The sequence below is a fragment of the Xiphias gladius genome, chromosome 3 (genome assembly GCF_016859285.1).
Source record: "Xiphias gladius isolate SHS-SW01 ecotype Sanya breed wild chromosome 3, ASM1685928v1, whole genome shotgun sequence".
NCBI lineage: Eukaryota > Metazoa > Chordata > Actinopteri > Istiophoriformes > Xiphiidae > Xiphias > Xiphias gladius.
In genome coordinates, this window is record NC_053402.1 from 25,269,330 (window position 1) to 25,286,401 (window position 17,072).

General features: G+C 45.3%; 1 protein-coding gene across 7 annotated transcripts in view; it reads right to left on the reverse strand.

Annotated features, from left to right (window-relative positions):
- si:dkeyp-113d7.10 (eukaryotic translation initiation factor 5B) overlaps positions 1-17,072 on the reverse strand; it is a 31,560-nt gene that overhangs the window by 5,438 nt on the left and 9,050 nt on the right. The window contains exons 2-6 of one of the 7 annotated variants that reach the window (XR_005707219.1): positions 10,983-11,288; positions 8,099-8,449; positions 5,538-5,782; positions 1,397-1,740; positions 955-1,065 (exon numbers count right to left, since the gene is read on the reverse strand). Coding sequence is in view for 5 of the 7 variants with exons in the window: in XM_040124050.1 (XP_039979984.1) it covers positions 3,533-3,778; positions 5,538-5,782; positions 8,099-8,449; positions 10,983-11,288 (1,148 nt within the window). In the remaining 2 variants the exon portion in view is untranslated. Of the gene's footprint in view, positions 1-596; positions 1,741-3,054; positions 3,779-4,497; positions 4,651-4,813; positions 4,987-5,537; positions 5,783-8,098; positions 8,450-10,982; positions 11,289-17,072 lie in introns of those variants that run through there. The other 6 variants (XR_005707218.1, XM_040124051.1, XM_040124050.1 and 3 more) reach the window with 6 other exon arrangements.

Below are 17,072 nucleotides of genomic sequence, written 5' to 3' on the forward strand. Positions count from 1 at the left end.
ATGACCCGGTACGTCATATTTCTCAGTGCTTTTATTTTTATCCCTAAAATTTCACCTCTCGTCTTTCCGGTGAAAAGTGCTTGGATAAAAATTCCGACGGTTGGAAGTGAAGAAAACCGAACAAACAGCACGTCTCAGTCTGAGAAACGTTGTTGGTAGAAATCTAAAAGAGAAGAGAAGAAAAATGTCTGTGGTCACCTGTGGTCTCTTCATAAGCCTTGTTTCTCCGAGTTATTGGACCGTTGTGGAGACTGAATAAAACGGTCCGAAGACATGGGTTTGGACTTTTTGAAACTAGCGACGGATCTTTGTCGGTATTTTGAACATTTTATAATCTCTCTTTTATATGTGGAAGATTTACAGAGGCTCTTTTCTGCCAGGAAAAAAAAAAAAACGTGAAATGTTGGGAATGATAAAAACAAAAATAGTCATTAAATCAGAAGGATGAGTATCAGTAACCTCCTTTAGTAAATCTAAAGTTTTAACTTAACATTTTATAATCCAGATTTAGTCAATCATTCAGATTTGAACTCGGTATGACATAACTCTGATTTTCCACAGTTGTTTTCCCGACACCCCCCCCCCCTCCCTTTTTTTTCTTTCCGGCAGAAATGAGCTTCCATGCAGATCGGATTAATCGGAGAAAATAAAAGAAAAATGAATCGTTAGTCGGAGCCAGAGAAGCGTCGTTTGTAGAAATCTTGGAGAATCTTAATCATTCACAGCAGAAAACCTGCGTGGCTGTGTTTGTTTGTTTGTTTGTCAGGAGGTATCTGTGTGTTAACATGAGGTTACTGGACCAAACTGAACCAAAAGAGGAAGTAGGGATGAAGGAAGGAAAGAAGGAAGGAAGGATGTAAGATTTAAAAACCGTCCTTTTGCTCTTTTTTCTCCCCTTTTATCATCAGTTTTGTCTGACAAGTAAAAACTGTACAGGAAACGTAGAAAGGATACAAACTGCTGAGGTTCACATTCAACGAGTCCCAACAAACGATGCCACTGATGAAGTTCGTCTTCCTTTGTTTTCCTGTTCAGGAAGCGACACGAGAAATCCTCGACGATCGTCTACAAAATGTCAAATGTAACGACAAAAATGCACTTGACCATAATCCAAAATCGTTTTTTAAAAAAAGGAGAGTGAGTGAGAGAGAAGAAAAAGTGGAGTCTGTTTGTTGAGAAAAAAACAATAAAGGGCACTTTGAAAACAAACAGGTAGAAAAAAATCGAAGGTCACTTCTTCCCGTGGGAGTGACCTTCCACGCTGTACTGGTCCAACACCAAAAACCACCACCGTCACGATCCGGACGTGGGAAACGACGCTCCGACTGTCCCGCTGCTGAGGCAACGAGCTTATTGCTAAAAAAAAAGAAAAAAAAAGTCACCTGCTGAAACTCACCTGCAGCAGCTGGAGCTCGTTTCCTGTCCGCGAGGAGGTCTGGAGATATTTTAGAGGAGGACGTACAGCAGGAGGAGACGTTTGTGTGCGTTTCTGACGTTTGTTTGCTGCTGTTTGTTTCCCTTCGTCACCTCCAGTCTGAGACCTCCTCGTCAAGTGCTTCTTGGTCCTGGGTTCAGTTTTAGCCCCATTTGTTATTCTGGATCAGACTCCCGTCTTTAAGTTGTCCTGTTTCTTCTGATCCTCTCAGAGCAGTTATCTGGTCCAGGGTTGGGATTCAACAGCATTTTGTTGAATTCGAATCCTTACGAATCCCTTAACGAATCCATTTCGGCGTTAGACGTCTGTAAGTGATTAAAGTTAAAATCATTTTAAAGCCCCTGAAAACTTGGCCTTTAGGTCTGAAGTATTTCTCTATAACATTAAAAGTCAGCTTCATCAGGACTGTGAAAAATCTCCTGTGAAATAACAAACTGTTCAAACTTTGGCAGATTTTTTGTCTTCATGTTGGACCCGTCGCTGAATGAGAAAACGGGTTTTCAGGGCCTTTAAGATTTGGTCGAGTTCTGTATGTCGTCAGCTGAGAAGCTCTGTGGCGTCGTAGCTTTTCTTCCTTCTCAGCCGAGCTACGTATAAAACCACCAGTGAAAAGCTGCTACCTGAACGTTTCGATACTGGAAACAAAAAGCCGAGATAAAAAGGTTCAGAAAGAGAGACGTTGGCGTCCGAGCTTCATGGAAACGGGGATTTTGCCAACCCGGAACCGGATCGAAAACAGAACCGGACCTGAGCTCCGTCTGGTCCTGGGTGAGAACTGAGCGTGTGACCTTCCTCCAGAGACACTCTGATTGGTTCCGTGAAGTACCGATGATGAGGGATAGACCGATTTGTGATTAGTTTTTTAAGTAATTACCTTTTAAGTTTTTGCTCTCGACGTTTATTCTTTTTCTGTCTTATTTTATCATTGTTGTCATTGTGGCAGTTTGAGCTGCTTCAGTGTGTTAAACAACAAGAAAAGGTATTATCGCCACAGCTACTGTTGTTGTATGATCGCACCGCAGAAAGAGCCAGGACGGCTCATTGACTACGTTGTTCACGTGTTCAATCTGAGTGACCTCCGCCAGGAAGGCTGCTTGTTTGTTTGTTTGTTTGTCGGCAGGTTTACACAAAAAACTGCTGAACCGATTTACACCGACCTTGGTGGAGGGAGGGCACGTGGGCCAGGGAGTTTGGGCCGTTGAGTTTCGGGGATCATTTACTCTGAATTTGAATTTTTACAGAAACGGGATGAATGGTTTTTTCTGCATGGTCCCTGTCAAGGGAATTCAAATTTAAAGAACGGATGAACTTTGAAAACACAATCATCCAGAACATTGCACTCATTAAAAAAGACACGCTCTCAGAATTATGACTAATTTTATACTGATGCTTTCAGTTTCTCAGAATTATGACTTCCTGTGGCGTACGCATCCAGTAACTATGAAATCTCCTGATGCTTGAGCCACTTTTACAGGACAAAAGTTCTCGCAACCGCGAGTTTTTTTAATTGTATATCATGGACATATTTCATATTTACAACATGAAGAAGACATAACTGGGAGACACAGAAGTCGTTCAGTTGTTATCGGAAAAAAATGCGCCTTCTTTTTTTTTTTTTTGGGTGAATGTGATGAATGCCCGTCCATGTAGTAATCATCGTCATCTTCATCATCATGACGGGGATAAAAGCCGGAGTAAAGAGCCTGCTCGAGTGCACGTTAGCTGGTATGAATTCTATAACGTGCTGTAATTAAAGCAAACCTCCCGCCTGGTTTCGTCGAAGCGGCAGTTTTTTGACGCGTCAACGCGGCGCTAAAATCGATCTACCCCTCTTTCTTGCTCTGTGTACCGTCTGTTTGATGAACGTTTGGTTCCTTCAGGTCTCGGGCTGTTTGTTCGGGCTTCGTCTAAGAGCGTTGAAGGTCACGTCGCCGTTTTTCAGCTCTGGGTCTGATGTGGTCCAGGCCCCGCGGCTCCTCTTCCAGGTTCGCTCTGAGGTCTGGTTCTGCTCGGCTTTTGTTTGACTGTTGATGCGTTCGTCTCCTCTGACGATCCTGTTTTTCCGTTTCCGGTTCAACCCGGTTCAACCCGCCGGGCTCAGGACCGGTTCGCGGTGTGCTGGGTCCGGATGTGGCTGTGGAGGCGGGTCGCCGAGGAGAACTTCTTGCCGCACTCGACGCAGCGTAACGCCGCGGCGGCGCTGCCGGGCGGAGAGGAGGGCGACGACGTGTCTGCGGCGGCGTTTTCAGCCACGTGAGTCTGACGGTGAGCCTTCAGGAGAGACATCCGACTGAACCTCCGCCCACACTCCTCGCACTCCGACCAAACCCGCCGCCTCTTCTTCTGCAGGGAGACACCAAATCAGACCTGAATCTAATCCATTTCAAATCCCAAACGCGACAGGACAGGAGACGGGACAGGTCAGGAGGCCACCGGCCCGTACCAGGGACCTCCCCCCGACTTAAGAGGGGAAAAAAAAACTAAACGTGTATATGAAACATGATCCAGCAAAATACAAGGAAAACAAGTAACAGTCAAAACCAGAAAAAAGCATCAGAAGAGTTGAAAAATAAGTGACGATGAAACCAGTCAAAGTAAAAGACTAATAACCGTGGAATCCAAAGAATTCTGATAATAAACCTCTGTCAGTGATAAATGAATGTTACTCCGTTGCAGGAATGAGACGATAAGTCAACAGAAACATTTTTGGATGACGGATTAACAACTGATGGAAATCACCCGTTGGTCTCCTGCTCCAGTTCCTCCAGTGTCGGCTTTGCTCTGGTTTCTATCGCGCTAAAGCGAATCTCTTCGATTTCGGACTGTTGGTCGGACAAAACACGACATCTGAAGACGTCGCTGTGGACGCTGAGAAACACCCCAGACATTTTATAGACGTAACAATCAGTAAAGCAAAGGCTCATTTTACTCGCAGCCCTGTTCTATTCGATATTTTCTGAAATTATTTAATCTGTGTGATTTTGGGGCATTTTTAGATACTTTCAATGAAAGTGTTGTCACTACTCAAACGGGCTGAATTTTTAAAGAAAAACAAACAAAACAAAGGATTTTCCGATCGTGAGTTTTATTTGATTGATCCAGTATCGATTCCTAAGATCCTGAGATGGGATGATTTGTATTTGTGCCTTTTCTCAGTAAACGTGAACGTCTGCGCTGAATGTTGTGCGTGTGCCGTGGATCAGTCAGAGCTGCGTCTGCACAAAAAGGAGATTTTCAGTGAAATTTCAGCGTAGACGAAAGCTGCCGTCTGAGCCTGAGTCACTGGGAGCTGAAGGATCAGAGTCAGTGTGGACCTGCTGCAGTTTACGGGACTGCGGTGACTCAGGAGGGTCGGTGACTCTGGACTCTGGATCTACCAGAGGGACAGACTGAGAACAGCCTCCGCAGACTGATCTGAGCTCAGTGTGAGTTTGCTGAAGAGACGTTATCTCTGGCTACGAGACCTGTTACTGACAGTTCACGTGGAGCCGGGTTTTTGAAACAGCTGCGGGTTTTTATTCTCCTTGCTCAAAGGTTTTGCGCACGTTGACCTAAAATATACAGACGTGTCATGTTTTAGTCGTTTTGCATTTGCCGGGGAAAATCAATCTTTTCTATAAAAGGGGAAATGTGTCCACAGTTTAGTTTTCTAGGAAACGGCAGCGTTGCTCACTTGCTGAATGTAGAAGAGATCCAAGTGAGAAAGGCTTTACGCAACGCTGGTATTTATCTGATGTGACTGAATCACTGAGGACGTAACTCCATCAGGAGATCAGAGCTGATGTGCAGCTACTCATGAAGTAACTCAGGCCTGATTCAGCAAATACTTTAACTCAATATATTTTAAAACTATTGTGCTGTTGTACCAAAACTGCAGATTATATGACTTTGTTATTTTTATGTGAACTTTATTTCTTTTTTATTTATTCATCTTTAAAATATGCTTTATGTGTATTATACGTTTAGGGTTTTTTTATGCTTTTAAAAACGTCATCCTACCATAAACTGACATCTCGACCGCTGGTGGAGGCTCGTAATTAAAAGAAAATGTCAGAATTTTTCTGCTACTTTTTCCGTGTGAGACCAGTAAGTCCTCCCTCACCTTCCTCCCTTTGTCCTCCTCCTCCTCTTCCTCCTCTTCTTCCTCCTCCTCCCTGGTCGTCAGGGGCGACAGGCAGGTCCGGCCCGGCGGTTGGCCGCCGTCTCGGCTGTCGTTGGCGCCGTCGGTTGCCAGAGCGGCCAGCGTTTCCTTGGCGGCGGCGTCCTCGTCGTCTTCCTCCAGCAGCTGAGACGGCAGAGTCAGGAGACGGTGGAGCATGGAGGCCGAAGAGCGGCAGCCCGAAGACCCTGAGGGAGAAGAGGGGGGAGCGAGGGCGAGACCGGAGTCAGAACAACGCTGGACCAACAGGAGAGGAGGTTAACGTGAAGGTGTCGGTGCCAAAACATTTCATGAACTCATCAACAGGAAACCAAACAGACTCTGAAGGTAAATAACGTCCTCGCATACACTCGACCATTAACTTCTGTTCACTAAATGATGAGGTGAATGGCAGAAGTGCTGGAACAATTAGTTGCTTAAATAAAATAATAATTAGTTGACAAACAGAAAATGTTGCTTCAACTTTTTTGACGATTTGATGATTGAGGTCATTTATTGAACAATAAATCCCTGGTTCCAGTTTCTCCTGCGTTTCTTCTTTTCTGTTTTTATCACAGTAAACTTCACGTTTTTGGGTTTTACTCTGATGGTCGTTTGAGGACGTCACCCTGACCTTTAGGAAACTGATGGACATTTTATTCTTCTAACATCTTATGTGTCAAATTATTAATGGATTAATTAAAAAAAAAGCAATCAACAGATTGACCAGATGATAAAAACAATCACAGTTGCAGCCCTAAAACTATCAGAGCCCGGACTGGCTGTAATTTAAAAATAGTTAACATCAATAGTCACAACTTCAAAATAAAAACACTTAAAGATGTTTTACACTTTTACAGGTGGTGAAAGATAAATTAAAAAATAATCAACTGACTGAAAAACAACCATCAGCTGCGGTTGTGTCTTCATATTATCCAGTGGAGGGCAGTGTAGAGACTAACACACACAGACACACACACACACACACACAATTAACTTCAATAAGTTATAATGCATGTGTTTATTAAAGGGGCAATGTGTAAGAAAAAAACAAAATCATTCTCCAAACCAATAGGGGGCAGCATATCACCAGAAAGTTGGGGTGTCCCTCCTCGTCCCTCCCCCCTCCCCTTCTCCTGCGCCGTAGTCGGACCGGCCACCGGGCAGACCGGGACCAATCCCGTTGGACCGTCAGAAATCCGTAACGTTTTTTTCCCGGCCTTCTCTACCTGTCACTCAGGTGCACACAAACAAGCCGCGTGCATGTTCTGGGACTGGGCTCACTGGCCAATCACGGCCCAGTTTCAACCCTCGCCCTCACGTCGAGCCGACGTTAGCGTGAGTAAGTCTGACCTCAGCACACGGCAGCCGTTGACGCGTCGCCAAACCTCGGAGGTTCAGCTTCCCAGTCTGACGGTGTAGCTGGCAGACTGTTTTCTTCTGGCACTGTTAGACTGACGACGACGGTTTCACGCCCAGTCTACCCAGTGAGAGAGACGGGGAGGAAGTAGCGGCGGCAGTGGGAGGAGGAGGAACCGCGAGAGGTGGAGGAAGGCGAGCGAGAGGAAGAGCAGCGGCATCGGTAGCCGAGCTCGAGGAAAGATGGAGGAATGTGGCCGAGAGAGGACGACTGCAACGCGGGTTCATAACCTACTCACAGCTACTACTTCTTCGTCCTCTCGTTTTGGACTGAGGGCAGACTGGACGCTAAAGTGACTCACTGTGGCCTCTTGAGGCGGAAAGTGGTATTACAAGACGGGGCTGGCCGCGGCTAGCTGGCTAGCATGCTAACTTCAGTAGATACCGCTGCACCACGACAGACGCCTCTGACACAACGTCAAAAGTGTTATTTCTTCACATTCTGTTGACAAGCGTGGTTCATTTTTGAATGTTTTAGACTGAAACACTTACATATTGGCCCTTTAAAGCTGAGTGAAGGTTTTTTTAATGAATTTTTGCCATTATTGTGTTTGTTTTTAATTTTTATTCTCATTTGTCTATTTCTTTATGTTTTTAGTTTTTATACTCTCAGCTCCAGTCTACACAGTCTTTTTTCAGCATCATCATCCATATGTTACCGTCACCTGTTTTTTAAAAATATTTTAATTTTTTAAATATTTTTTAGCTTTTATCTTTTATTTTACTTTTCCTATAATCATTATTTTCACATCACATTTCTATGTATTTTTATGTATGTATGTTTTTCTATTATTTTTTGGGGGGGGGTTATTACTTTATTATATTTCTCTGTTTTATCATCTTTACTTATGTTTTCAGCTGTTTTATTATTTTCACTCACCATTTTTTTAATATACTTTACTCTTCAACATTTATTAAGACTTTCAGCTGTAATCAGTTTTTTTTTCTGCCACCTGTTTTTCTATAGAACTGATTTATTTTATTTTAGATTTTATTTTTGATGTTTCTAACATTTAATTTCAGCGACGTTGTCAGGTCTCACGTGACGTTTTTATGTTAACCTGAAACGTGTGCAGTGAGTCTTTGGGTGAAAATTCCTCTCACACCTGTGGGGCTGAGGGGGGGTCCGGGCGAGGGTCTGGTGGTGCTGTTGGCTCCCCCCCCAGTGCTCCTCTGACTGTCGGCAGCGTCATCATCGGGAGAAAACACCTCCATGTCCTCCAGAGGAGTCCAGCGGGGGTCCTGCTGGGGGGACGAGGGGGAGGGCTCCAGGGTCGCTGAGGGGGCTAATAAAGGCTCCACGTGCTCCGCCCCTCCCTCACCCAGACCCCTCCCGCCTCCTCCCCCAGTGAGCTCTTTAATCTGCCAGATGTCACTGCACCACTTCTGACCAAAGACCTTGTCCAGGATCGGAACCCAGTCCTGAGAGACCGAGAGGACTGGGGGGCGCTCTGGGTCTTTTGGGGGGGGGGATACAACGGGGGAGGGGAGGAGAAGGAAAGGAACCAGGTGCGGAAGAAGTAGAGGAGAGAGGTGAGGGAGGAAGGAAGGGAGATGAAAGTGGGGAGGCAGGAGTTGAGGGAGAGGAGGGAGGAGAGAGAGCGGAGGTGAAGGAGGAGTGAGGAAGGAGACAGGAAAGAAGGAAGGGGGTGAGGAAGAAGTGAAGGAGGAAACAGAAGGAAGAAAGGGTGAAGAGAGGAAAGGAGGAGGACGAGGGAAGAAAAAGAGGAGAATCAAGGAACAGATAAGAGAAAAGGGGAGAGATGAAGGAGGGGAGGGAGGGTGAGGGGAGAATGGGGGAAGAAAATATAAAAAATGGAGGGAAAGAATAAAGAAAAGGAAAAAGGCAGAGATTCAGAATTAATAACTTTATCAACTTTAGCGATATGGATTTTAATTTGAGAGAAATCATCTTTTAAAGCAACAAATCAAATCAAACAAAGCTTGTTGGATGAAAGTTGTTGAAACAGACAAAGAAAACAACCCGAACATGGAGTCTAGTCACAGGCTGTGAGTTCTTTGGGGGGGGGGGGCAATAAAAACACAATGCATAGACGCCCGACCTGCCACCATCATTTTAAAGAGGTCGGACACTGGTGCCTCAGAATATGTAAACAAAACGTGGCGTGAAGTGCGTCTGAGTGGCAGCCGTTTGACATGTAGTGTCTTTCTGAACGCGAGGAGCAGAGTTTCTCCCTCGTCACGTGAGACCGGACTGTCTCGCAAATCACAACACGAGCAACCCGGCTGCTGACGCCCAGAGGGGAAATCAGAAATCGCGCCTCATGTTTCACAGCCACACGCTCGGGTTGACATCGGCGCTTTACTCCACTCATCCACGACTGAGAGTAGACGGATCTGTGAGCCGAGGGCGACAACCTTCATGGAGAACACACAGAGGTTTGTGCCCTCTGCTGGTTATACTGGTGCACATACCCACATTAACTTCAACCCTCCCGAGAGCTCACAGGGAGACGTTTCTAATGAGTGGTCACATGACCCTGTGGCTCTTACCTGCACGTGTAACCCAGAGGTCTGCGCTGCCGGTTTACCTCGCGCCTTAGGATTTCAGCGCAGCGGCCAAGTTGCCTGTTTTATGGCTGTTGTGCCATAAAAATGCTCCGTTTGGAGGTAAAAGTTAAACGTCTGATTAGTTTTCTTGTGTGCAAAAAACCCTTAGTAATGGAAACCAGAGAGGCCTGACAGTCAGACTGCCTGTCAGGAGACAGAAAAGCTCTGGCAGACTCGGTTCAATGGCGTCGGGGTCGACCGACGCATTGTTGCGAGGCTGTTATTCGCTTTCTAATTTAGAAGTTCGTTTAGGGGAAAGTAAATATTTCAGTCTTTGCCGGAGACAGGAACAGGGAGACTATTTTAGTTCAATGTCTCCCAAGTTTCTTTTCTCCGTGCAGCCCAAGCTCGTTCATTTAGGCTTCACACCCCCCAGGTGGCTCGGCAGCAGCCCCCACCTGCTGGTATTCAACCCCACTTCCTGGCTATTCTGGGGTTTTTCTTGGGACCCGGGTCGGTCCAAACCAAGCCGTGATGACATGCGTTTCCTCAAAAGCCTCACAGTAGGGGATAGCCGAGCCGAGCCGGGTTGAGCCGGGCCGAGCCGGGTCTGGCCGAGCCGGGTCTGGCCAGGCCGATCCGAGCTGGGCCAGGCCGAGCCTGGCTGAGCCGGGCCACGCCGCCGTGTCCCGCGCAGTATCGGCTCCGACCGCAGCCAACCCGGGACAGCTCCTCCTGAATCAGAAGCTGGATTCTCTCACCTGTTCGCTGTCTGGGTTTTAGTCTGAGGAGAGACGCTACATCGTCAGAGAGCATCGACGCTGTGATCTTTGGATTTAGATGGAACGCCGGCGTTAAACCGACTCACTCCTGCTTAGTTAAAGTTAACGTCACCTCCACATCCACCACACCTGATAATATTACATTAGTTTACTATCGTTTTGTTGCCACCTCTGGTTTTTATTTATACCGTAAATCCGTTTCTTCCAGGAACAGGTAACGTCAGATAACATGACCGACAGACACGTAACCGTGGAAGCTGTTTCTTATCAATAGTACTGCAGCAGGTCGAGCGGCTAAATCATCTTGGGAACTGCGGAGGAAACTGTTTTACAGCGTGCGAGTCCACAGATGCAGGTTGTTGGATAAGACTTTGAAGTAAAACTCGTCCATTTGTCCGTCTTTCACATTATCGCTTAGTTTTATTCGTTGACAAAAAAATATGAAACATTTCCTCATAGATCTCGTTTTCAAACGTTTCTTTTTTATTTAGTTTAAGTGTCATTTTCGTCGTGAAAAAAAAAAAGATCGTCATCCTAGTTTTTTTTTTTAACTACCAGGTCCCAGTTCATGGGGACTGGCAGCCCTTCACTGACCCAGAGTCTGTCTGTGGGAGCGACCGTTGCAGGGGCTGTTAGTTAACCTGTTAATTACTCTTTAACCAGAATCACACAAACACGTCTCCCTCTCCTCACTCACCCTCTGTCTCTGCCGTCTCTTTGGACACCCTGACCTCAGCCAGCTCCTCCCGGGCGTCCTCTGAGCCGCTGGGCGACACCGAGTCGTTCTCCGATCCTCTCCTCCGCCCCCCGGCTCCTGCTCCTCTCGCCTTCTCTCCCCCTCCTCCTCTGTCGGAGCTCTTGCCCATACTCTCCTCCAGGACCCGCTGCTCTCTCTCCATCTTGGTGATCTCCAGCAGGAGGTCGTCGAACGAAGCCTCCACGATCTTCGTCAGCTCGCGCACAGCGAAGTCCAGGACCTGTTCCATGACCGTCTTCAGCTGGTCTGCAGGAGAGAGGAGAGACCATCATCATCATCATCATCAGCAGCAGCAGCAGCAGCAAGTGTTTGCCACATTTTTGTCAACAATCAAACACATGGAGCCGTCCTGAGGTGCAGAGTAAAGAGTAACTAGGAGAGGCCCTGCTGGTGTATGTGGAGTTTCAGCACATAGTCGTAGCCCTGCTGTGTAAGAGCTGTGGTACTGTACTGTGTGACTATCCAGTAACGCTGATCGCAGCACAGTTATCACGTGTTATCTGGCCCACGTCAGCTGCCCTGAAGACTGTCACCATGTCCTCTGCCTTCTCCCAACTGTGCAAAAAACAAAAACACACCTCGGTCTTTTCGTCGAGGAGGAACCGCAGAATGTGGCTAAACTGAACTTTCAAATCCAAGCATGGTTTTTATACACAGTATGTATTTAGTTGTAAAAATCCTTTGTATTAACATGTCACCAAGAACTTATGAGATTATGTGTACAGCTCAAGAAAAGAATAATCTAGAGTGAAGGTAGGAGTTTCTGTCCATTCACTTGCCTCTTGTGACTATCTGAGTGCTATCTGCTGTACACCTGTGTTGAATTAGGCCATTGCCTGGATTGTCTTGTACAAACAGTGGCTTCAGAAACTATTCAGACACCCTCATCCCCTCGTTTGGCAAACTCCAAGTGAACTGTCATCTGCCAGAGCTGCCGAGACGGCCGTCCGTCCGGCGGGTTCTCCCATCTCTGCAGAGGACGTCTGAAGCTCCGTTAGAGGGACCGTTGGCTTCTCGGTCACCTCCCTGACCAAGTCAACTCTAGGAAGAGTCCTGGTGGTTCCAGACGTCTTCTTCCTTGGACATCATGACTTGGTTTTTGTCCTGACATGCAGAGTGAATTGCGGGACCTTATAGACACGCAGGTGTGAGCCTTTCTAAACTCCATCCACTCAATTCAGTTTCCCACAGGTGGACTCCAAACATGCTTGAGACTCATCTCAAGAATAGTTGAAGCAAACAGGAAGCACCTGACCAGAGTTTGGAGCCAAAGCAAGGGATCTGAATGGTTTTGTCAATGAGAGGTTTCAGGGTTTGATTTCACTTTGTCATTACGGGTTACTGAGTGTAGACTGACGGGCAAAAATGGCAATTCTATCCATTTTAAGGTAAATCTACAACAAAATGAAGTTGGCAAAATGTGAAGGGGTCTGAATACTTTCTGAAGTCGCTGAGGAAGCAGAGGATTGGTGTGATTTGCCAGCCGCCTGTAGAGGTCAAAGAAAACGAAACTTGGAAAACGTCTCTCTCAGTCTTCTCCCGGATCTCTCAGTATCAGTGTATATGTGGTCTGCTCGGCATCAGTAAATGTCAAGGACATGTTTGATCTCATTTAGAAACAGTGTCTCCATTACCGGGGGTTTTCTACCGATAAGTTGATTTTTACACTGTAAAATGTCCCGGACGCGACATAACTGGGTCACGAAATAAATGAAATAACAGATTTTTGGACTCAAATATCAGAATCAACCTCAAGCATCCAGTATCGGTCATGCTCCGTTCACAACATTTGAGTGATCTGAACAGCAAACATTAAATAAATAAATACATAAATTGATTCAGTTCTCGCTCAGTTTTTTTTTCTCTTTTCGGATTTTCATTAAAATTAAAGTGTATCTGCTCTGAGAGATGAAGTCCCAAGCGCTTCACAAACTGCTGCTGTGGATTTCCATGAGGAGATATAAGCAGTTTAACTGACAAATGATTCCTCCTTTAAACTGTTTGATATGAGAGATATCCGGAAGTTTACGAGCAAATAATTGAGAAAATTCCAGAAATGAGTAATTGCATAACGTTATTTGAATAATAGAGTTTTTATCCATCTCCTTTCTCATCCTTTAAATCGTCTCATCATCAATCGGCTTCATCTCGGGACCTGGCTGGGAACCACTGACGTAAACAAGAATTTTCTTGATAGGGATCCCTTAAATTTGGGTCTTCGGGACTTGGGCCCTGTGCTGATGTGTTCCGTTTACAGCACAGTAAAAGACCGACATGGTTCATCCTCCGATTCATATCGTGTCTTCCTCAGAGAAGCCTCAGCAGCAGAGATCCCACCACCGCGCGACGAGCTTTCAGTGGGAACATCTTTTGTTGGAGATGTCGGGTGGACACACGCTCTGCCCAGTGGGCTCATATATGTACGGCTCTTATTTCCAAACATTCTCCTCTAACCGACTTAGAAATCCCACAACTTCTCCTCAACTTCACAGATCTGAGTCGACCGTGGTTGTTAATGTTGAGGATCTGCGCCTACCTACATCACGCAAAGACGCCCAAATGCTGACGTTTAATCATCGAGAAATTCAGGGACGGGCTAAACCATAACGTTCTTCCATCTGTCCCCCGTCTGCCCTCCAATAAAACATGTGGCCTCTCCGCCACGTGACCCACAGGATGACCCACTTTCTGCCTAAAAAGAAAAAAAAAAAAAAAAGACTACACATTAATAATGAAACCATTCAGTTTATCTCACTCTGACCCACAAAGATTCCAAGTGTTAATCCAAGTGTTCCAAGCCGAATGAGAAAATGAAAAGTGACTGTTACCAGAGTGACAGACGGTGTGACTGCGTGTTTTGTCTCTGTGCAGATGGTGATGCCAACGTCCAGATTTGTGATAATCTGCTAATGAACAGGCAGAGAAGACGAGACTACGAGTGGCCGGTGGGTGACTTCACGGGTTACAGCAGCTCGAGAGACGGAGCGAGGCTGGAGCTCAGCTTCGGAAAAAACACACCGATAAGTGGCCGGTAACTGCGGGACGTCCGGGCTCACACGGGACCCGGTTATCGGGTGTCTGCAGATGCAGACTCTGATCTGGTACTTACATTTACATTAGGGCTGCAACCAATGATTATTTTCAAAGGTTAACAGGAAATGAAAACGGTTGAACCCAACAACAATTTAAGTTACCCATTTAATCATCTCCATGACAACTGAGCGGCTCCATCTGCCAAGGAGGGCCATGAGGTTTGGCTGAAAGCTTTATAAATATCAAGTAAGATGAACTGCGTGTTGAGATATTTTCTTTATGCCGAATCTAAACTTTTTGTTTCCTTCTTTTTTCATTATATTTCTTTTGCCGTTTTTACCCTTGACAGAGAAAAGCAGAGACTGACAGGAAGCATGGGAATCAACAAATCAATCAACAAAAGGCTGATTGATTGATTAGTTGATTGATACATAATTAACCAACAACAATTTAAAAGTTTTTTCTGTTTTTTTATTAATATCTTTAGGTCTTGGAAAATTAAGTGATTTGAAGACATCTCAGGTTCTGGGATGTTGTAAAGGGCATTTTTCATTATTGCGTTTACATTTTATTGACAAAACCATTGATTAACCCTGAAAAAAAAATCAGTTTATTAATCGTTAATGAAAATAACACAGTTGCAGTCTACTGCACAAAGTGTGGGTTTATTGGCCCGGAGTCAGAAATCGATATAATTCTGGATAAATTCTGCTGTTGATGATCATTATTCTACAGTTGAAGCTCGGCGTCTGATAGAAGAGTTTTAAAGGTCTTTTAATCGCTCTTGGCTGGAGGGGTCTCTACGTGGGGACAACGTCAACTGATCCATGTCCACAGTCTCTGGTAATGAAAACAGCCAGGTGGGGCCGATTACCTGTTACCACGCTGCGGTTTGATTGGCTGTTGTGCTCATTTGTTTGTCGATGTGAAAAGTCAGAATTTCTTTAAAAGAGGAGAGCAGCCGTGGTCTCCGTGAACCGAGTGGATTTTCTTCTACAACAGAAATGTGAAAATTTGACTTCTGAAGAAAAACCGGAGATGAGACTCCTCGGTGTCACCAGCCGGGGGATGTTGTTATAAACCAAACCTGGTAGAAATAATCACCGATTTAACGTGGAGTGGTTCTGCAGGGGAATAAAATGGCCACCTGCTAACGTGCCACAGAAGGAGGGGCTGGTACCTGGTCAGGACCAGGTTTCAGGATCTCAGGCAGCGGCAGGAGTCTCTGGACAAGGGGGTAAAACTGGACCCTGCAGAGCCAACATGACCTGAGAACAGGTATGTGCTCAGTCAGATCATCGCCTGGATTAAACTCGGTGGGAAAAGTCTAATTTTAAATTGACCACAATAGCTGCCCCCCCCCAAAAATTATTTTCCATGTTACACATGTAAGACAACCAGACCACAGGGAGCGTTAACATCACATAGTGATTAGTACTGTCAAATGAAAACAGTGTGGCCTGGCGGGTGAGAATTCAGCTTTCCTCGGATTCTCTGTGCAGCATTAATTAACAAGACCAACTGTTTTTTCAGAAAGTCGTTTCTGTTTTGGTGCAGAAGCATCAAAAATTCACGTTCTCTCCAAACAGTGACCCAAACCAGACCAGCGTGAGTTCACGTGTGGGCTGTCTGGTCTTTATAGGGTTAAGCTACGAGCTCTGGCAGAGGTGGAAAACTCCAGAGGCTGAAGGACGTCTGGTCATTTGCTTGCATTTGCTTTTGGCGGTTTCTACTTAAAACTACTGCCTTTTTTTGCTCTCGCACAGGCTCCTTGTTTGTTCGTCAGATTTCCGTACGTCTGTAGACTAACAGTGAGTTCAGAGCTGTGTGAAAAGTGAGAGGCATCACCGCAGAACAGACCTCCTCTCTGTGTTTCTATCTGCTTCGCGATCCGAGTCCATTAATCACAGACAGGAGCCGAGCTGATCTGAGAGCAGATCAGAGGGCAAGCTGGAATTCCCCTCAATGAGCCTCATTATGAAATTAATGATCATTAAAAGGAGGAAAATTAGAGATAAAACTGATACGGTGTCGTCTGGTCAACCACTGGAATCTGACTCCCACTTTATTACATTATCTACAGGTTTGGATGCGTCTCCTGTCATGTGTCGGTTTTATCTTCTTTACATCTTCTGTTCTGCCTGTGTTCACCTTCGTGGACCGCTTCTACATTCTATTTTATCGTTATAATGTAAACTCCATTAAGAGTGTTCGTAAACAGGAGGTGGACATAATAACAGAGACAGTCCTGAGGTCCGAAAGCTACATCTGGATCCCGGAGTGAGCCATTAAAAGGCCTGCAACTAATGATTATTTCCGTTATTGATTCATCTGCTCGTTATTTTTCAAAAACAGCAAATCCTCACACATGAGAAGCTGGAACCAGAGAAAAATTAATACTGTATCAATTATTGTTTGACGAATAATTTTCTATCAATCCACTAATCACTGCAGCTCCAGTTAATATTAGTATTAGGCCTGCAATTAACAGTTATTTTCATTGTCGATTAATCTGCTGATCATTTACTAAATTAATCAATGAATTATGTGGTGCATAAAGTCCAAGATGACGTCCTCAAATGTCTCGTTTTGTCCGACCAACAGTCCAAACCCCAAAAACACTCAATTAACTGTGACAGAAAACAGAGAAAAAGAGAAAGTCTGAACCACTGGAGAGTTTTACTCAAATGATTAATGGAATATCCAACACTGACTGACCTGAGAGAAACAGCACGGGAGCTGATTTTACAGTATCTGACATCTAGAGGTGCAACAGTTAGAAGGAAAATTTGTTTCAGTCATTTTTCGAGCAAGAGCGTCAACATTTATTGGCTCCGGCCTCTCGAATGTGAAGAACCGCTGCTTTGCCTTTTCTAAGATTATATCAATTAATTATCTTCATTTGAAGACGTCACTTTACGCTCTCAGAAACGGTGAAAGACATTTTTCACCATTTTCCCACATTTGAAATAACAACTGACACAAACTGACTTTTAC